At 37.9% G+C, this 23,046-nt stretch overlaps 1 protein-coding gene across 2 annotated transcripts in view; it reads left to right on the top strand.

Annotated features, from left to right (window-relative positions):
* The window catches only part of GRM1 (glutamate metabotropic receptor 1), a gene marked incomplete at both ends in the record, with an annotated part of 177,674 nt that overhangs the window by 92,500 nt on the left and 62,128 nt on the right, over positions 1 to 23,046 (top strand). For both annotated transcript variants that reach the window (XM_084201589.1, XM_084201590.1), the window contains one exon: positions 18,936 to 19,171. In XM_084201589.1, the coding sequence (XP_084057715.1) occupies positions 18,936 to 19,171 (236 nt within the window). The remainder of the gene's footprint in view (positions 1 to 18,935; positions 19,172 to 23,046) is intronic.

Here is a 23,046-nt window from a genome sequence, read left to right on the forward strand (position 1 = left end):
AACAGAAATGGACTTTATTTGGGTCATCACTTTGCCCAAGATTGTCTCCCTTGCCACTACCTTCTGACCTCTCAGTTTCTCTTAATCTCTGAATCACACTGCCTAAGTGCTGTGAAAATGCCAAGTAGCCAACAACTCCACAAAGCCCCGCAGCTTGCTTTCTGTCTCTCTCAGGAAAGAGAAATTGACTGTGAGTGGGAGGGTTTGGGGTTCCTCCAGAGCACAGCACGATCCTAAGGGGTTCTTTTCATCTCTTTGATCAAAGTTCTGAAGCGGAAATATTCCAAATCATTTTCTGAGGCCATTAACCCTGGCAAAGACCTGGATTCACAAACCCCAGGCATTTAAGGTAGTGATCTCCCAGTTCCCCTGTGCAATACTTCAACCAGGTATGCAAAAGTTCTAAGATGCAAATGTTCAGATCTTTTTCATCTTCACCTACCAATTCCCCTATGAACCCAGACCTTTCTGCACTCGTGGTGAGAGTTTATTGTGTATTTTGAGTTGACAGAGATGGGAACTGAGCTGGGTTAGTCTGCAGCTTTGGCTGTGGCATGTGGTGTGTTGGAGATGCACTGCCAGAGGTAATGTCCTGTAGCCACCTCCCATATGAGAGCAAATCCATTTGAACACAGGCATGTGTGGTGGCACTTGCTGAGGCATGGTGATTTTCCTGCCAAATCCAAGACAGGTACAGGGAAAGCTAACAGGAGCATAGCTGAGCTGAGCAGTGAAATTTCTGTGTAGCTGGGGAGCAGAGGGTCTGTAAAGAAAGAAATTACCACAGTAAATAGGCAACCAGTTTTTGATATTTTTCATTACGTACCGGTGCATAGAAATATGTGTTCAAACATATACATAACCATATAGAGAAATAGCAATATTAGAATTGTTAGATTCTCTAAAGGCTAAAAGGGCTTTAAAAGATCACTTACCAAAAGAGTCAGGATTCTTATCCCCTCAAGTAGTAAGTAATATACATATGCCTGAAGATTAAATCAGATATGCATTAAAAGCGCTGCTTCTGATTTGCATTATTTTAAATTATAGAATGAAATTCCAAAGGCAGATAATTTTTATTTTTCTTCTAGGAACTTGCAGTATAAATTACAAGAACAACTTTTTCAAAAGGCATATAAGCAATATATATCAATAAGGTGCTGTGCATAAAGAAGAATACGATTTTTTCAGCCTGGCTATTTGAGCATTCCTGTTTTCTGCCAACTGGAGGGATATAATAGTAAACCAAACAAGAGCCATATGTGAAGAAAAGAAATTACAACCTATAAAAAAGGAGATAGCTGGTTTGTTAAGAAAAATTGGTGAGGCTTATACAATTACAATGAGAAATAATAAATAGCAGGAAGGAAGTAAACTCATGAATAAAGATAGGAAATAATGAGCTTAAAATGACTAAACTAGCTGCTGCTTAAATCTTTCTCAAGACAAATGAAGATGAGACACAGGCGAAAGTATTTAAGGACATTGCACATATAGTTGCTGAGATAAGAGAAAGAAATCAAATATAGAAATGAGTCAAATTATGCCAAGGATGTAAACAGGCAGAAGAAAGATTCAAATTTATGTTTTGCATGTAAAGAAATTAGTGTAAAAGCATGCTGAAGAAAACTATTATATGTATAAAATTATGATAAGTACATGTAAAAGGGGGAGATGAAAAGAATTCTGGGTGTATTGCTACGTAGATGTGAAGTTTGAAACTAGAAGTAAATTTTCAAACTTTCCAACATGCAACAGTGAGAAAGTGCCAGTAGTCTGAAGCGTAAACCCAATCATTAGTTATATTTCCATCTCCTTTTATTTTCTTCCATCTTATTTTAGATATCGGATCTCAGATGTGCTCTTTTTTCCAAAGACTTTTTGAATCAAGAGAAAATAAATGCTTTGTTTTCTTTTCAACTTGGGAAAATAAATAATTATACTCTTTTTTAACTCAGACATTTTATCCATAATTATCCCAGACATTCTCAGGATGTTGAGAGCTGTTTTCTTTCTGTAATGCCAGCATAACAGTGGCTGTTTCAGATCCCAGAAAAGAAGACATTAAGAAGCTAAATAATTAGGAATAGAGTATCACACCAAGGAGTAGCTGGTGTCCGTCTTTCTGGGCTACAAACCCATCTGTAAGATCAGCCAAAGGACTCAAAGAGCTTTGTACTATGAAGATGCAAAGTTAAGATGGATTTTGAATGACTTTATATTGTCAGTGGAGTACTGTGTAGCAGGTATATCTTGCATAAATATTTTCTGGTATTAGTGAATAGATTTGCTGGAAAATTAACTTGAGCAAACTGCAGAATAAAACACAATGGTTTCTCCTAGCCCTAGTGTTACGTGTGCACTTAGCTTACTAACTATGTGTCGCTGTCCTTGGAGGGGTGGGACAAAGCAGCCTTTTTTTTTTTAGTTCTCTTGTATTACTGCTCAATTTTAGTTACTGAAGGTATGCATCAACACAAGAATCTTCAATTTCATTTAATATAAAGCAATTGCTTAACTCTCATGATTTCAAAGAAAACCTCAATGAATGAAATGCATAAGCAATGAAGGCTCTAAATAGCCTCTGAAAATACTGTGTATATTAATATATTGTAATTTTTACATGTCTTACAATTGTATAGCCTGTGATCATCAGGTGTTTGGTTTATTGGTAATTTAAAAATCACGGGGACAACCTACTTGAAGAAGATGTGAACAGCCAATAATAAATGCTTCAACACGGCATCATTTCTGAGGATTAAGCATCTTGGTTTTGGGTACTGGTATTGTGGGACGCACTTGGGACACAGAATAAATTACTGTTGCATGATAGGCAGTTTTCCTCACCTCTTTTTCTGAAGCAGAAAAAGAGGTGAGGAAAACTGCCTATCATAAAAAACTGCCTATCATAAAAAACTGCCTATTCTGAAGCAGAAAAAGAGGTAATTTTTCTTGGTATTGTTTTTTCTCTTTATAAATGATTAAACAGAAGGTTCTTTGCAAAGCAGGTAATGACCAACTCAGGCTAATGTTAGTTGGTTTATGGTGATGAGATGGTATGTAGTAAGGTAGCGTCAGTGAGGACAATGGAGCAGCAGTATCTATTTCCATTATTGTTGAATGGGCTCATTGGTTTTAAATGAGCTTCTGTTTCAATATAACAAAAAACTCCAAGCTTGGTAAATTAGACTTGTGATTTCAAGGAAGAAAAAAAAAAAAAAAAACAGAGAAAAGAAGGAGGAAATCGAATCTGTCCTTACTGAGCTTCATGTCTTTTATTTTTATTTTCTTTAAAAAGATAAATGATTTTTTATAGAGAAGGCTGTCAAATGAATACTGGTATGAGCTTCTCTAAGGATTTCCTGACTATAGCATTATAGAAGGTTGTCTTATCAAAGCAATTCCCACCACCCACTTCTCTGCCAAACCTGCCCTGAAAAATAATCTTTGCTATTTCTGGACATTGATTAGACAGACACATAAGAAAGTCATTCCTCTGCTCTCTTTGGATATTAGACAACACAGACCTAAGCTGGAATTCTTTTATGCCCACAGCTTTTGAGTCCTAAGGTAGAGACTTCCCTGACAAGGTAGTAAAAACTGATCTAGTAAATATTGCTTTCTTTGTCTGTTAATTACATTATTTTTTCCCCAGAGTTGTTTATTGCCTTCCTGTTTTCTTGGCTGGCAGAATTTTATGGCACACATACATAACATATACATAACGTGTATATATAGATGTATGTGTATATATATATACATGACTAGGATATGACAGAATGGTATCTTTTTTGGGAGTGATATTTTACTTCTATCATCAAAATATAGTTTCTGTTTCCCTTCTGTTTTCTATGCAAAAATATAGTTTCCAAGTCATAATTGAATTCACAGTAAGAGTGTTATTGTGTTCTACCACTTATACTTTAGACAGTTCAAGCAGCTCCGTGACAAATACTGGCTCAAGCTCTAATTTTGTTAAACAGATGTACTTATTTTTTTAAATTGCTTTTCAGAATACAAATATGCATTTATATTTTAGTGGTGTTTATGTGTCTTGTAGCACAGTTAAACATGATGCTGATGGAAATAAATAGCACTTTTTGTAGTAATTTCATTTCTTGTACTGAGTCAGACTTCCAGGGATAGTTCTGTTCTTCCTCTGCCAAAACTGTGTAGTTCCCACTAATACAATGCCAGTCTTTCACAGCTAATTCTTTTTAACTGATGCAGCATCCTTCGACTAAGTAGCATTTCAGTAGGGATTAAAATGTAGTTTTCAGTGTGCAATCACTGCCTGTCCATGCAGAGATACTGCCTCTCATGCACAAAATAGTGGCTGAGAAGTTTAATGTTCCTCTATCACTTAAATCATGGCAATATCTAGAAGCTTTCATGGGAGGCTTACACTACCTAGACAGTGTGAAAGGGTGAAGGTTGCGTAGAGTAGAAAGGAAGAATAACTGGGGAAAAAGCAGACAAGCAGATGAGAAAGAGAAAAGGGTGGGGTGGCAAAGGATTGCTCGGCCATAGTAGGGGTCACTGTCCAGGACAGAGTGTGTGGCCCTATATCACAACAAAGAAGATGTAGAGAACAGGTTGGCAAACAGAATTCATTCCCATTCATGTAAATTCCCTTTTAGCTTTTATCTGTGGTTGCTATACAGATGATACATAGGTTTCACAGTTGTCCCATCTCCTTCTTCTTCCCCCAATAACAACTGCAGAGGGAAGTCCACTGCACAATTTTGTAAAAAAAAAATTAAATTAAAAAAAATTTAAAAATTATTTATTAATAAACAGTTTTTTATTTTAAGTAATGACTAATTTGGTGAATATTTATATTTTTATTGCCTCAAGTAAAAACAGCATGTTATTTCATAAAAATACTGTATCAATCTTTCTTCCTCTTCTTTCCATTATTATTGCTTCCTAAATATTGTCAAATGGGGCATTAGGTTAAATATTTTTCCTTTCCTACAACTGGAAATATGATTAATATGTATTGGATAGGTTATGAAGTATTTATATTTCAAATTACATCGACTGTAATGTAGGAATTTACTACATTTTCTTTCCCTCTCTGCCTTTTCTCTTAGTTTTAATTCTCTCAGAAAATTATTTTCTTCCCAGTGTTTTTATATATCTGTATTTATACACTCTTCCTTAAAACTCTCAAAATACTGACATAACTGCATTCTTTCCCAACTGTTGTGTCCTCTGCCTGCCATGGACTTTCTGGAAAGCACCATAATTGAAGTGATCTTGATACTGCCCTTATATTCCTTCATTTCTCTAACTGACTGAAGTTTACTAATCCTCAGCAATCTCATTTATTCCCTTTTGTATCCCTCAGATAAGTAGATGTTACCAGGCCACAGTTAGAGGATCCAGAATCAACCCCATGGTGTTCACAAGGGATAAGTAATTAGCTCCATGTAGAATTACTGGTCCATCAAGGTTCAGGCTTCAATAGGACTGTCCTTTGTGTCCATTCCTCCTGACTGAGCCCATTAAAATTCTCCATGCTTTAGTTCTCACTGGGATGAGAAAGAAGGAGTTTTAATGCACCAGAAATCAAGTAGAGAGGAAGGTATAGGACTAAGCACAGGTGGCCACCAGTAAAAGGTCAAAGGAGACTTGGGAAACTCAAACATTTGTCCTTTCTAAGACAGCAGGAAGCAGATGAAAGCACTCTGCCTGTTTGGCTTTTAATCACATCCCAGGTTTCTCCTGAGGTAGTACCAGCTGTGCAATCTTTCTTTACTTACAGCTCACAGGACATAATACAGAAACTCTAGAGCTCTTTATCTGGTTCTCTCCACTTTCATCAATTTTTTTCCTCCTTCTACCTTTTTGTGAGGAACAGTCCTTGTATTCAAAGTTTCAGACTGCTGTTCTTACTTTTGTGCCACAAGAGTAATTTTATTGAAAAGGCTATTTTCCTTCTCCCCTCATTGTTGTGTTTGGAATTTTGTTTTTCTTGTTGTTGTTCCGCTTGGGTTTTTTTTGGTTTCTTTTCTCTTAATTTGCAAGTGACTTAACCTTAAATTTTGTAGGTTTTGTTGGTATTTCAATAGATGAATACAAGCAAGTATTTTTTATTTTGAATGCTTCCCTAGAAGTAACTGTTTTTTCTCTGATTTTCATGTATAAACATGGATTTAAAAATTTGCTTTCAGAGGTTGTTGATAGAGGTAGAGTAGATTTCTGTGAGTGGTTTGTTTGAGATTGATTCTAAACCTTTTGCATATCATTCAGCCATAGAGTAAAAAGAAATAACAACACTGGGGACTTGTCATCTTCTTCATGGTTTTGAATTTCCTCTTCTTTCTTACCTTCAGGAAATGGCAATGGTCCAGTTTGTTGTCACGAGGGTCATTGTCTCTTCTGGCTGGACATGTTTGTGATGACTGTAGCAGTTGTACTTGTGGGACAGAAACATTATAAGCAGGCCATGTTTCCCATCTCTGTTTAAGAGATTTTAAAAATCATTCAAAAGGCTGAAAGCAGAATGGACACTGAACCTGGCCATGGCACCTGGGTGCCCCTGGCTCTCCTGACCTGGGCACAACTGGGCTGAGCTCTGGCTGGCACGGCCCTGCCCAGGGCTCCCCTTCAGCTCCCAGCTCCCCAGCCCTCAAGGAGCAGCTGGCCCATGCAGCATCCTGACAGCAGGCTTTACTTGATTCCATTTGCCTTTTACTCTTACACCTTTCCTTGTCCATTAATGTAGCATTTTTACTCAAGAAAAGTTTCTGCACATTGCCTTTCAAATTTTCTTTGCATATCCCAATATGAAGCAGCTGACAAGTATGTGTTTTCTGTTGCTCCATGCACATTCTTCTTCTCTGGCTAGATTTATGAAAGGAAAAGGAAAGAGTTCTCACTACATCTTGTAGGAGGAAACTCAAGTTAATCTTTCACAGTTGTGCCTTTGTCCAAAAGCCAGACAAAATCAGGTACTATTTTTAAAGAGGTTGCTTCAGTTATCCATTAGTAAGTTGTAACATCGTCACTAATTAATAGAATTTGATCCTAGGAACACTTTGATTACTCTGGGGTCAATAAATTAATGAAACATAAAAGAAGTTTTCTGTTCCCAAATAGAAGTGTGAAACTTAATTTATAGTAGCAGATTTGTTGTCTCCCAAGTTACATGACTCTAATGATCCAAAGAAAATGACAGGAATGAGACAAATTACTTAAAGGGAGATTGCATGGACCATATATCTTCCTAAACTATAAGAACTCCAGGGATCTCTTTCAACATAAATTATTCCATGACTGTATAAATAAAGGGTACAAACATAGCTTCTCCATAAGAAGTGAAGCCTCCATCTTTTTTTTGGGACAGATGGTCATTAAGACAAGTTTCCATCAGGGAAATATCTGATATCAGAAAAGATATCCAGACATATTGCCTGGAAGAAATCTTCCAATTCACTCACGCACAACTTGGGATTTAGAAGGAAAAAAAGATGCCTTCTCAATCTCCAGTACAGAACTAACAAGGATTAATATTTGTTTTGTCCATTTTGAAATTAATCTGATCATATTGTGCATTAATTTGGTGATTTGGTAAATTAGGCACTTTGAAGAATGGAGGCCTTCTCAGCTGTGACTTTGATGCATTTCTGTATTTTATTTAGTCTAATGAAACACCAGTAGTGTCCTCAATGTACATTTACTTAATTTCAGTTTGGCTTGACCATATAAAAAGTATATAAAACTCTCTTACTCCTGTAGTTTTAAGCATGTTTCAAGTACAGGTACATCTAGTGTGAGCAAGATTTTGGCAAATCATTCTACTCTTTCTATATATACATCTGTTCACAATTTTCATCATTGCTTATAAACAATAAATGGGTTTTAAATATTTTTTAATAAAATCTTCAATATAAGTTTCTGATTAGCATAACTTAAAATGAAACCTATCACTTTTAGTAGATCTTCACTTATGTTTACACTTGAGTAAGTCTGCATATTAATAATATTTAAAAAAAAAAAAGGGTTTAATAGCTGCTTTTTCCTATCCCTAGATAATCAGGAGGGTAGGCAGGTATTGCTGCATGCAAACTCAGCATTTAAATATGCACCTCACTATGGCTATTCCACGTCCCACATGCTACAAAATGAGGTTACTGTGGGATGCAATATTGTAACATCCTTCTGCATGCTAGCAGGAGCCTGTGTGAACCTTTTCCTTGTGCCAGGGAGCATCTGCAATCCTAGCTTTCTCAGTGATGCCAGCATGACACCTGTAAGGAAAATCACTTGAAGAATCGGAATGATAAACTCGTGATCTAGTCTTTAAGTGCATTTAAACAAGATAACCCATTTCAGTGGTTCCTCCGAGAAAGATATTTGGTAATTTCCAGTTACATTCAGGACCATTTTGGTTTTAATAGGGACTGGATACCTGAGACCTAAGTACCTTAAAGACTGCTACTGTCCTATTCTAGCTCTGCTCGCTGAAGCAGGAACTCTAAGGTATAGAGTTTAGCCGGGCAGTGTTGAACTAAATTTGGTCTAGACAAGCACAGGACTGTTCGTATTTCATAAGTGTATAGCTACAGGACTAGACACTTACAACTTTAAGACATCAGTAATTGCAGAAAGGCAAATCAATAATATTTTTATACATTTTTAAATGCTCTCTAACTTTTGCTTCAGGTCAAGTATAATAGAATTGTCTGAACAAAGTCGCTTATAAAAAAATTTCAAGGTATTACACATGTTTAATGTTCAGCAATTGTTCATTAAACGATTGGTTAATTTTCAGGTGAATTCATTATTCAAATAATTCATTGGTTTCTTGGTCTCCTAGCAGTTCATGAGCTTTTCTTTACTGTCAAAATACAATGCTGTGCTAGTAGGTTATTGAAGTTTAATGATTTTATTTGTTCTGTGTTTATTTATTCAAGCCCTTAAGTATTACTTGATTCTCTCACTGGAATGGTTTAGGTGCTTAGGAGACTCACTAGCATAATACGAATTTGATATTTCCCATATCAATATGTTATTTCAAATGAATGACTTATAAATATTTGAGTGGAAATTACATTATTCATAAACATTCATAGTAATCTGGATGTTCAATTATGCACAGAATGTGAAAAAGAGAGAAGGCAGATGAAGACAAATTTAAAATAGTTTTAGTAAAAACAGTCATTTAGGGAGATATTCTAATATATGATAACTTTGATTAATATCTTCATGAGCTTTGTGATTTTATCATGGGTTCAATCATACTTCTTCTTTTGTTCTTCATTTTATTCAATCTGATTTTCAAAGCCCATTTTAGTACATGTTGGTACAAATGGATAATGGGCTCTCCCCTAGAACTGCCAGCTCCTCTGCAGACACAGCTTCATTAAAGGACTAGCAAAGTAAAAAGCAATTCCTATACAAAGAATGAGTGTGGAAAAGGCATTCCAGAAACCTTGTGCAGGTATGAAAAATAGTTCACATGCAAACCAATACTGGAAAGCTAATACAAGATATGGGATGTTCTCTTTAGGTCTTCATATTTGAAATTTTATTTATACTGAGGAAAGGCCTATAAATTCTGTGTATTTCTCTTAACTCTTGTAATATGAGATGGTTACAGTAAGCAATGGCTTGAGGGAATCAACTCAAAATATAAACCCGAAAGGGAAATTTTGGACTATCCTGTAAAAGTAAACAACTATCATGGAGAAATCTAAAGGCTGCAATTCATGCTATTTTGAAAGTATGGTTTGGATGGAAATGGGATTCTAAGATGTTTCTCTATTTTCCTGTTCCTTGGCAGGACCTCAAAAAACAAAGCAAGGAGGAAAGAAAGGAGCTATGCTTCCACTTTTTATGCTTGTAGTTAGGGAAGACATCTATGATTTATTATTTTCATAAGTTCAAAAAATTAATGTTCAAGCATCCAGCAAGATCTGATGGAGTGATGTGGAGCAAAGAGGGACTTGCCTTTACCTAATCTCTTTCCTGTATTTTTATATATATAAATGTCTTTCCATGTACTTCCAGACTGTTTCCCCTCCATACGCTATCCCGCTTTCCAGTCCCTCAGATCCAGCTCCAAGACTATAGTTGACTGGAGTAAAGGCAGGAATGATTCCATTCCCCTTGATGCTTTTACATGGTTGCACAGAAAAGACATCAGTCTCTAACTTTCAGACAGGTTGGAAGAACCAGCAGGAATATTTCTTCCCAATTATCAATCCTGAAAAGGGATTACAGTTGGGCTCTTTATAGCAAGAATGACAATATCCTTACTATACATATTAATTTTTTGGTGAAGTCTTCTTGCACATATATCAAAGCAAAGCAGCAGCAGGGGGATACAAAAAATCGCCAGGAACTGGTACGGAGATGAAAGACAAAATATTCTGCTTTTACATTTATATGTATAAATTAGATGGTAAAAATCTTGGATTTCACTGGATGTGGCTGAAATTCTGTCAGGGGAGGTTTAGGTTGGATATCAGGAAAAGGTTCTTCACGCAGAGGGTGTTTGGGCACTGGAACAGGCTCTCCAGGGAAGTGGTCACAGCACCAGCTTGACAGAATTCAATAAGTGTTTTTGCAATTCTCACAGGCACACGGTGTGGCTTTTTGGGTGTCCTGTGAAGGACCAGGAGCTGGACTTCAATGACCCTTGTGGGTTCCTTCCAATTCAGCTTATTCTGTGATTCTGTATTTCTGTGATATTGGAGCCCAGGAGTGCCTTAGATGAGGCACGGTGCTAAGATTAAAATTTCCAATTTGTGTGTGTTTGTTTAAAATTGGATATTCTTCTCCACACGCATGCTTCCATTTGGAAAAGATACTGTGCTTTCGTGATGCCTCATGTTATGAATTTCAAACATGCAGAGCAAGAATTTAATCCACTTGTCAGTCTGTGGTGAAAGCATGTGCATCCCTTTTTAAAAATCAGCCATTGCCTTAGAGAATACATGAATGGTTGCTGATTTTCCAAGATATACAGCATTGTGCACTCTTGAGAACAGTAAAACCTTTCCTGCCTAAAAGCAGCAACTACATTTAAAAATGCCAAATGTATCAAGAGTCTTCACAGTAAAGACTCTCCAAGATATTGCCTGCATGATAGGCAGTGAAATTACATTATGCAAATTGCATGCAAATATATGCACCACATATGATAATTAAAACCTTTGTAAATACATATTTGCAAAATACAATCCATCATGGTCCACAAGGTTATAATCTACATTTTTTAATGAACAGTGCAAAAACTTTGAACATTCACATGGAAGAGAATGATGATAATTTGAAACATTGTGAACTGTCATTTACCAACTTTAGGTTCTTTACAGAGTGTCATTCATTCAAAAAAAAAATCTCTGATTGACTAAATAAAAGATTCAAGCCCTTACCAACATTTTTTGTTTGTGTAAAATATAATAACTAATGTGCTACTGTGACTGTGAGCTTTCAGTAATCATGAATGGGAAGCGAAAAATGTTGTATGAAATGTCATGAAGCGAACCTGACAAGGATAGAAATTTTACTAAGAAATGTGACAAATCACTTCCAGGAAGTGGCCTTGGAATTATTTTTAAACTTTTTAAACTTCATATCTCAATTTCTCTCAGGAAATAGCACCTCCTGTAGGACACTAGAAATGAAACCATAATGGGTACACAGAGCTGTCTCAAATGGAGCAGGGTTAACTGGTAAATCATACCAGTCTCTTCTTCAGTCATTCTGATCCTTGACATGCTCTTCAGTCTCAGTCTAAAATCTGTTCAGTCTGGCACCAAATGTACCTTCTTTTGTGTGTGCATGACATCATCAAGGCAGCAGTCTTCTGTTTATTTTTTGCTTTCTAAAGCTTTCCCAGAAGGAGTTTCAGTGGTTTTCTTCTTATGCTTCCAGTGTGCAGAACTGATATTCCCATGCTTTCAGCTCATTTTAGTAAAGAGTGACCTAGGGAGGTGACTAAACTGGAGAAATCTAAAGGCTGGAATTCAGGATATATTTGACCCCAGCAGAGTTTGTGGGAAAAGGAAACACATATGAATCCCAGAGTACTTTGTGAAACTGGTTGAGAAAGACAGGGAGCTTGGAAGGTGATGACTCCTACCCAGCTCCATCCGTACATGCAGGAGCCAAACTACTGGACTATATTGAGGCCTACATCAGAGGAGGCTTTTCCAGCTTTCTGCTTTTGTGAGACCTCACCTGGAGTAGTGTGTCCAGCTCTGGGGAGCCAGAAGGTTTTGGACCTGTTGGAGCAAGTTCAGAGGAGGCCACTAAGATGATCAGAGCTCCACCCCTGTGAAGACAGGCTGAGAGTTATCAAACCTGGAGAAGAGAAGACTTCAGAGCCTATAGCACCTTTCAGCACCTAAAGAGGGCCTACAAGAAAATGTAGAGAAAATTTTTACAAGGGCTTGTAGTGAAACTGAAAAAGGGTGGGTTTAGATAGGATATTAGGAAGAAGTTATTTATTGTGAAAGTGGTGAGACACTAACACAGGTTTCCCAGAGAGCCTGGGGACGCCCCATCCCTGGAAGTGCTCCAGGCTAGGCTGGATGTGGCTTTGAGTAACCTAGTCTACTGAAAGGTGTCCCTGTCCATGGCAGGGGGGCTGGAACTAGATGACTTTTAAGGTCCCTTACAATCCAAGCCGTTCTATGATTGTATTTTATCACCTGTTTGTCTTCCTTTCAGCTGAGAAAATTTAGTGAACTTGATTCTTCTGGTTTTAAGGAGATCAGTCTGTTGTCAGCAGGCCTCAGGTTACAGACTGACAATACACAGCCTTTCAGCCTGCTCTTGCCAGCAGTGACATACAGGCTTATCTGTTGCCAGGGGGTTAATTTCCTAATATTGTTATGATTATAACACAGGTGAAAGTAAAACTATGCTTTTTAAAATTTCCTGCTTGGCAACCAAAGAAAGGACTCCCACCTTTCAATGCAAGTGTGTCATTCTGGTGAATTAGCTAAATGAGTAAGTGCAAAAAATGGCTTTTTGTTTCTCATGTTTGCAACAATACTCATTAGCAATAGTGATCAGCACCCTTCAGCTGACATTGCTGACTGCTGGGATTGACTGACAGTGCATACACCTAAGGAGGAAAGTCACTTTCTGAGTTGCTGACTTGTGAGTATTGGACAGTTGCAATTTCCTTTACATGGCATCTTCTGTTTAAGGCATGTATTGCACGGACACTGAGTACCTTTGGTAGTGCTCCTTATTGCCAGAGAATAGGCTCATCCTCCTTCATAATAAGGTAATTGTGTTTTCTCTTCACATCAGGCTGGTGAATTAAAGGATTCTTTAAAAAAATCTATTCCCAGAAGAAGGCAGCTGAGCAGTCAGCTACAGAGCTGTTCATGAGTAACTCTGGGTCTGATTCTACCACCTATGATCATAGCAAGTGGCAACACTGGGGTTTTTTTTCCTATGAAATTATTCCACTTGCCACACTGCTACTTTTTGGGTTGGCTTTTGGGTTGGCTGAGCTCTGTTTCCATCCATTCTGCCAGTAAAGAAGAGGAGTTAGACAGCTCTTGCATGCAGACAGGAGAATGTGTGCAGACTTTTCCAGTGGGATGCTGTCAGAAAAGACTTTTATAAAATGAGAAAATGAAATTTGCAGGCTTTCATGTCTGATCAGCTCTAGCAATTGAGACCACTGGTATTTGCCAGAATCAAATAACAAATTATTTAAACTCTACTTAGCACTATTTTGGGTTTTGTAACATTTTGAAATACCTCTACATAAACAGTGTCTGAGACTCCAGAAAAGAAGTGTCTGACTACTACACATAAGGACAGTTTTGCAAAAAGTATTTTCAATTAAAATGTCCAGCCTTTTAAAAACATATGTATATAATCCAGCATATAATAATTGTTTTTAAAAATAACATATCAACAAAAATAAAAAATCAACAAAATGTCTTGGCACTTTATTGAATGTTGAGTTCTCTGAGTGGTGCTGTCCTCATACTTAAATGCATTAGAAGTTTGACAGAACAGCAGGCCAGCTGGCAGCTTTGAGAGTGTGGCAATAAGGCATTCAGCACTGGGCTCTGCAGGGATGTATATCAACATGACAGGGGAGGTGTACTGACACGGACTTTAGTTTTGTGGAAAGGAGGCAAGGCAAGAATGCAGACTCTGAGCCTTTTGTGTGACAGTTACGGTCACCTATGGTTACCTATGGTGACAGTTATGGTCACCTACAGTGGCAGGTTCCCTGCCACCCTGTTTGAATAGTATAGCTGCAGGGAGCCACTGTGAAGGTTGAATACTTGAAACTAAAGAGATAGAAATCATGTTAATATGATTGATTTATTTGGTTTTATAATGACAAGAATATCTGCTGTAGTCAGAAGGATTATTGCAGAAATAATTCATTTAGCATTTCAAAGGGCTTCCTGCTCTTAATTTCTTCTCTTTTATAACTTGTCCATAGAGAAAGAAAATATCTCATAATGAATGAAAACTTCTTAAGAAAATATAATCTCAGCTAATTCAAAAGGGAGTTGCAGCTCTCCAGTCAGAGGACTCTAAATCAATTGCCCTCTATAGCTTTGGTCAGTCAGATCAAACAATTCAAGGGTGCAGGGATCAAGGGTGCAGTCAGTATCTGTGACTAACAAATGTGTTTCATTTCCTTTACGTGTGAAAGGATGCTAACTTGACAATAATCACAGGGAAAGCAGTCCTCATAAACAATAGTGTGTTTACTTTTGTAGGTTTGCCTGTTTGGAAAAAGCATCTGGATGAGTAGCTCTCTGAGCACTGTGCTGAGAAGCAGAGCAGAGCTGCTGCTGCATCACTTAAGAGTTAAGCCCTGAAGAGATGAAAATAGAGAGGCTGATTGCTGGTTGTCTCATCAGCCCTTGTGAAAAGCAGCTGACAGTATTCATGTTTGGAAGAGGAGAGGAAATTGGAAATCCATTCCATTTCTCCCGGTGTCACAAGAATATATGTGACTGCAGTTCAGAAAATATAGAGAGGCTAAGATACTTAAGCCACAAATCAGTGATGTCCATTGTCACATATTAACAGAACAGTAAACTGATTGAGCTTTGTTTCTTCAAACCCCCTCTGTGATAGTGGTAACTAGGACTTTTCATCCTCTGGGGTAGCTTTGAGCTTTTTCCCTTTCCACCTGATCTTTTTTTGTGAGTGAACATTGAAATTTGGATTTGGTATCATTAATGTCAGTCACCAGACTGGGACTTGGACCAAGAGCAGCTTGCAGAATATCAGTGACCGTTTTGACTGTGATAAAGACCACAAAACCATAACAAAAGCTGTTCTTTCTCTCCTAAGAGCAAAAAGAGTGGTTGCTAGTTTGACACCCACATGCTCTTCCCTCCCTCACTGTTTCTGTCATCACACTTGAAACTCCCTCACAGAGATTCAGATCAACAGTTGCACGAGGTACCCAGCACCTTTCAAGGCTAGATTGTCACACACATGGACACTTACCAGTTTGGGTAAGCAGTTTGGGATGGCAGTTTGGGTAATAGATATTGGGCCATCCCCTGAAATCTGTAGCAAAGGCAAGGAAAGACCGGCTAGCAAAAAGTGCTACGCGTAGTGCTACTTGCTATTCAGCAGGATGAAAGGAGGATAGTAGGTGGAATGTACTTGTTCTGACAACAAAAGAATAGTATGTGCTTCCTATTTAAAATGAAATTTCATTTTTATGTTGACTCAGCTATTGGTCTTGTGATTCTGTCACTGTCATCTGACCATCAGTATCATGCTGTTGCCCAGCAATAAAAATGTAATTTTTTTCCCCACCATCTTCTGGACCACTCTCCATTTATTCATATGACAGGGGTGCAGTGCTTTCAGACAATCTTTTTTAACATATATAAACAGCAAAAATGAATCCATAAAGATGTTATAACGGGATCTTGGGTCTCTAATAATCTTCCCACAGCTGCATGTAGGGCTGCACATCCCACTTAGGGCAAATTTCACCTCAGTCAGCCTGCAGCTGCCAGGATGGCATGGATCCCCCAAGAAGCCAGAGGACTCTTCTTTGCTTTCTTGATTTTACTGAAAGTAGAGCTAAGCTCCCATATGAGCTTCAATACCCATCAACCATTTTTTCTCTGATTCCAGTGATTCTTCTTCACATTTTGCTGAAGATGAGACTTATCAGACATATTTAAAAATTTGAGGAACTTGAAAAAAGAATAAAAAATATTTGGGGCTAGAAAGAGACAAAGAAACATTAGGTGTCAATCTGTGTTCCAATTTAGGGGAACTTTTCAATGAGCTGCCCTCAAAGAACTCAAAATACACTTTCTCTTGTTTTGGAGATTTGCTCCATTTTGCCTTCAGAATTTATGTGGCCATTTTCCAAGCTAAACGTATTGGGGAAGGGGAGGGGAAAAATAAATAGCTATTTTTTGGCTGGTAGGAATCCAAGCAGCAGAAAAACTACCTCATTTCAACAAGGTCTTGTAAAAATGGCTCAATTTACTTAATTCTTGTGTCTTGCTAATGTTTCTGCTTGAGTCTACTGTTTGAAAGCCAAAAACATTGTGACAAATAATGAGGAAATTCTGTAATTAGGAGTTAATTACTCATACTGTAAGAGTGATCTCTTTCTTACTTTTCCCCCACATAAAAAATAAATATTGTGTCTTTTTCTCCTCTCTAGTGAAAATTTCCATCTTGAATTATGTGAAATCCAGAAAGTTAATTTTCATGGTTTTACCTTTGTATAGGTTATCTAGACCAGGATTACCTAGACCATGGTCTGTCATGAAGTAGTCAGGGGAGCATGGCACTTTTTATTATTTGTCCTCAGCATATGGACAAGTGGAGAGTGGGGGGATGCAGAGAAGTTGAACCATGGCATCTTTCCCTTTCCAGAATTTCAGTCAGTCTGCTGGTGTAGGGAGCAGGGATGGACAAATTGTAGGTTTTTAACTCTGTGCACCCCTGTGGCATTCAAGTGCAGCTGTCAGGCCGAGGCTGAGCCATGTGGGTATCACTTGGGCTGTATTGGTACCAGACATGAGTAACCTGCACCCCAGGCTGTGGGAAGAAGTGACCAGCAGCTTCTGACAGGTTCAGCTTGACAGAGAGTCCCTTTGGGACACTTCCAAAATTGCTGTCTCCCTCTTGTGACCTACACCCTGCATTGCCTCCAGCTCTTTGCTTTTATACTGTGTTTGAAATGCAACAGGCACACACAAGTATCTGATGCTGTATGAAGATATTTGCCAGCAGTTTGTCAACTCAGAAATTTTGGGTGGTTCTACTGCAAGGCCTTGGCAAAGGGGGAAACAGAGGAAAAACCCTGCCTCGAAGGCACCATGGAATGTCATCTTAAAATACAGATTTTTGAGATCCTGAGACTAGGTTGAAAGGAATGCATTGATTACTCTGCACTGCCAGATGCCCCATGTCTCAAATAACTTCCATAATAGAGGCATGTGTTGTGTTTCAGATGTGGAAAGAATTTACTACATGGGTTTTCCTGTATTTTCATGGAAAACTGCCATTTTCTTCCTGGGTGCTCAGAGCAGAAATGCAGCAGTTAATGTGAATGCCAACTAAGCCATGCAGCTGTTTAGTCTGGTGGCTGAGGACCAAAAGCTCACACACATCCAGTACATACTCACTTTACAGCTGTTTCACCAGGACTGTGACAGAGCTTGCTACTTCAAATCATCTATATTTTCTTTTGGAGAGATTCAGGCACACCTGTGCTGAATGTCTCATAAATGCCCTCAGCTGGTAATGGTCTGCACCACAACACTCTTCTCAAGGCTGTGGTAAAAGGCTTCTAACAAAGACCTTCTTTCAGTCTGTCTGGAATTCAGGATGCAACCCTCTTTTGGGTGAATCTGAGACTTCTCTCAGTGGTGAATTGCATTTTTCCTCTTGAGCTCTTTGCTGCTGGAAGTGCTTCATCTGTCTGCTATTCACAGAAGCAGTGCAGCTGATTTGATTCTGAATGCAATAGACCTAGATCTGAGGTGCCAGAATAATCTATTTCTCTCATTACATGCCTAGCATTTTAAGATTAAGCAATGGCTGACTTATATTTGCACTTAAATTAGACTGTAAAAGCATTGTTCTTGGGGGATGCTAATAAGAACTGCAGAATGACACTAAATCAATGGACACTTAAAGAAGGAGAAAAAGAACTAAAGAACTAAGCCAAAGCTCAGATGCTAAGCCCAATGGACTTTATTCAAACCTGTTAGGACAGACTTTCCATGAAATAATGTTGAAAAGAAAGAGCTTTATCTTCAGGTTTTCAAAAGCATCTCATATATGAACAAACAAGAAGTAAAGCAGAAAGCCATTTTTCTTAATAAAAAAGAAAAAAGAAAAAAAAAAAGAATAAAAAGAAGAAGGATGTGGGGTGAAAAAAGCATTTTAGCACAAATCCCATGAAGTGGGAGAATAGTATGTGGTTTTATTTCTGGTTTGGTCAAGCAGTCTTACTTCATTGTCTTCCAACAGAATGCAATTCGCACGTCATGTTTGATTTGAATTTCTCTTCTAGCAGTATGATCCATGCATGCTGCGGTCTATTTTGAAAAAAATCCAGGATTCTGGCTCGTTTTCCTTTTCAACAACAATAATTTTCTCAGTTTCCACCTCTTACAGGACAGCGGAAATTAAGCAGAATCTCTTCAGTCACAGGGATATCACAGCACAAGCTATGCCTAAATAACCTTTCCAGAAGGACAAAGATAAAACCTCATTATTCTGGATGAGTTAATGAGGACTCTGCACGAAATCAGTCAGACTGCTCATTACAAGTTGTTATCGCTCTGCTTTTTCTGCCTGAATTCTACATCTCTAGATTCCCCATTAATCACTTCCTTCCAAGGGTGCCGGCCTGCCTTTGGCTGGTAGCTTTTCCAAAACCAGCTTTCTATCTTTGTGTAATAAGCGGCTTTTTTGCCTCTTTTCAGTGACGGTTGGGCAGACAGAGATGAAGTCATTGAAGGCTATGAACCTGAAGCAAATGGAGGCATCACTATCAAGCTGCAGTCTCCTGAGGTGCTGGCGTTTGATGACTACTACCTGAAACTGCGGCTGGACACCAACACCCGCAACCCCTGGTTTCCTGAGTTCTGGCAGCACAGATTTCAGTGCCGCATTCCAGGGCACCCGCTAGAGAATCCCAACTTCCAGAAGAATTGCACTGGTAACTTTTCAAACATTTCAAATATTTTTTCTGGTTTTTGAATCTGTGCTCTGGCAAAAAAATTTTCCTTGGTTCTGCTTTGGGTTTTTCTTGTTGTCATTTTGTTGGTTTTTTGTTTGGATTTTTGGGGTTGTGTGGTTTTTTTGGGTTTTTTTTGTTTGATTGGTTTTTCATTAAATATTTGTTGTTGGGGTTTTTTTGTTTATTTTGTGAAAAGAAAGATTCAAATTGTACAAATAATAATCCCAGCTCTGGTGCGAGTATATCTGGTGCTTGTTGCACAGCCTTCTTTCAATTTAGTTCTGCTCTGTTATAGAGTGGCTTGCTACCATTTTTTGTTTTAGGGCTATGCTAAGTCTGAGTGCCCAAGTTTGTAATATGGCTTTTAAAAAATAAAGAGACATGAAATTTCAACAAAAATATGAACAAATTTATACTTTCTTTTCTCAAAGTCAGCTTTTTTGGTAACTGAGGAATCAAGAAATTCACAGACAATATTACAGCAGAAAACCAATTTTAAGGAAAATTGATGGATTTTAAATTTGGCCAGTCATTTGCTTTACCTTATTTTTTTTCTTAACGTATTAAAACATATAGTTTGTTTCTACTATATAGCATTCACATAAAAAACGTGTCTTATACATGGAAGTAACTCTTACCTCATAGCAAGAGAAGTGTACCTCTGCATAGACCCTTTTTCTCTTCCATTCAGAATATAAGAAAATGAACTAAAATATTTCATTAAGATTAAATGCATAGTAAATTAAGTGAGAGACAATTACATTTCTATGGAATATTTCCTGAATGATTTTTTGCAAATATTTTGTTTATAGTTTGCAAATATTTCATTTGTAGTCAAAAATGTGTTCTTGATAGTAAGGAAGTTATTTCCTTAGAAATAAAACTAATGAAGCCTTATTTTTCATCCATTTCTTTCATATTCTTTACATTTTGACCTCCTGTATCCCCTAGCAGTAATCTCAGTTGGTCTTCTCATACTCTCTGAGCTGCATTCCCATATTTTCTAGTTCTTCCCATTTCCATCAGTAATACTTCCTTATAAGGACTTCCACAGTACCTTTTGTTTCTCCCCTGTTCTCCCATTCACCATGGAGGCACATCACCAAATACTGTCACTGACTTTAAACTGGCCTGATGTGCTGACTGGCAGCCAGGCTGGCCTGTCTGGGCGCTGAGGGACTAATAGCAGGCCAGACAGACTAAATCCATATTGAGTTTATAATGATAATTTTTCCTCAAATGAGTTATTAACTTTAGACTTTTCCAAAATGTTGATTTTTTTCCATGTAAATATTTAGTCTGCTTTAGAAATGCTTCAACTCAGACAAAGAAGCTGATATAGGCCAACAGGGGCAAAAATTGCTAAGGAGAGCTGAGTGATTTATGCACAGTGCAAATGCACAGCCTTCTTTTGTAAGAAAAGAAACTTAAAATTCCATGGTTTTGTTAATTCCATTTACACAAATAAATTTCATGCTGATGAACAAAGGTTCAATTTCAAGACATCTCAGCAGCTGTTATAAACATGGGTAGTTTGTTATCCAGCCTCTCTTTGGTTATGAAACTAAAGCTGATTCTGAGCCATCATAGTCACCTTTTATCTGGTGGATCACAGGCGAGGGAACTCCCCACGTGGTGACTTCAAAATGGCCAGCGTGGGGTATTTCTGCACAGAATGCGTAGGTGCTTTCAGACAGTGATTGCTGTAGACTCTAAAATTGTACTTAAGCAAAAAAAAAAAAAAAGTTAAGAAAATCATGGAAGAAAAGTAGTGGAGGCTGTTTTATTAAGAAAATATCTTACCTCCAAACTTTTCAGGATATCCCAGGTTTGAAGTCACTGGACATTGGAGGAGCTGTGAAGAGGTATCATCACATGCCTGCCCAGTGTTCAGGGTTCTCAAGGTGTCAGGGACCACTAAATTCTAGATAATACTAGTGAAACACAAAATCGTTTTTCTATATTGGTATTTCTATATTTCTGACAGTTAATAGTGTCAAGTCAGGCATTCGGACATCTTTCCCTCCTCTAGAAGGCTGTCAATTTTTGCATGAAACCTCAAAAAATGTGATACTTAGGCTTTGCTGAAAAGCAATCAGCTCTTAAATTTGGTGGTGTACCACTGATAACCCTCAGGCTTATCACATACAACTAAAAAAATGCATAAATATCTCAAGTCACCAAAGGGAAGCATCACAAGGTATCTTTCCCAATGACATACCTACAGAATCAAGAGATCTCCATGTCCTCAGCAAATCTGTGGGCAATACAATGCTTATTTTTACTTAACTACACAGATCTGACTGCTGACTGTCTGGCACTACCAAGCTTTCTGTGAACATATCTTTATCTGACATTTCTGGAAGGTTAAGAATGTCACTTTAAATACTAGCAGCTTCAAAGCTGTTTGGTGGAGACACTCTCTCCAAGGAGGTCTAGTATGACAGTGCCAAGAAACCGCCTTCTTCATCTCTCACAGATTTGGAGGCAGGACTTTTCACAAACTCTTTGCTAAAAAAAAGGAGTCTCTTGACGCTCCCCTCCTTCACAAACTATCTCTGTACACAAATCTGAAGGAGAAAATCCATGATGCTCAATAAACAATAAGCACTAATATTTGAAACCCATGATAAGTGCCAAGAGATGATGTGACTTTTTGTGGTACTACAAATTTAAGTACTGCTGCCACTCCTAAATCACCCTAAGAAAATAATCAGTAACCAGTACTGGTATTAAGCACCTTATCTCCAGTATATCCAAGAGCTTTTTCTCCTCCCTCAAAATTCTTATGAAAAGGCACATAAGGCCATGCATCATGGAAAAAGCTGAGTCCCCCTTGGTCCCAGGAGTCCATGCACATTATTAACAGGTTGTGACTTTCTCTGGGTCATGACTTCATTTGTATTACAGAGGTGCTCTGTTACTCCTTACCGAGAACAAAACACACACATATTTTAACACAGACAGCAATTATCGAAGCCAATACTGCTCAAGTTTGTTTTCCATGTCTAGAGAGCTAACATCTCAGGAAACTATACCATGAAAAATAGAGCCATGTACAAAAGTTCTTGTGATAGGCAAGCATAGTGTAATTGTACTGACACAGCAAGGGGTTTCCTAGGAGCAGACGGGAGCAAGGAAAAAAACCAAAACATTGTTGTTCTTTGAATACCTTATTAAAATATATTCACAATATTTCAACCTATCTATGTTTTTAAAAGAAGATTAATAGCAAAGTTTGTATCTGTTGAGAATTTTCAGTTACTGCCTGCCCATTATAATTTACTCACATACAATCTAATCAGTTTACTGACTAATTTATTCAGAATTGCCACTGGCATGTGAGGTTCAATTTTTATCTTTCATGAATAGTCAAGGAATTCTCCTCAAGTAATTACAGCTGCTGCATCTGCAATTTCTCACACCCTGTTACTGTTGAGTCAGCATTAGCTCAGGATTGCATACTCTCTACAAAGCAAGGGAAAGCTAGTTCCTAGAAATCTCCCTTCTCTGATGATAGGAATTACTGCTGGAATTCCCTCATTCAGTCTCTGAGAAGACTGATGTTGTCCTTCATAAATTCTCATATTACACTGAGCCCTGAATGTACATGCATATTTTGAGGAAAAATAAAAGTATATTTGCTCTAAGCACTATTGGAAGGAAGAAAGTCCAAGTGTGCTCTACTCCGTGAAGGCTATAGGATGCCTAACAGTTTGCCACAATTTCACAATAGTTCATCTGGATTACTAGAACTAAGTAGTAATAGCAAAAAATTCTTGGGAAGAGAAGAAATCCATCAAGACTGTTGCAGTTACTGCTCATTTAGATCATCCCTTCTTGCAAAAATTAAA

The sequence above is a fragment of the Fringilla coelebs genome (assembly GCF_963513975.1).
Source record: "Fringilla coelebs genome assembly, chromosome: 3".
NCBI lineage: Eukaryota > Metazoa > Chordata > Aves > Passeriformes > Fringillidae > Fringilla > Fringilla coelebs.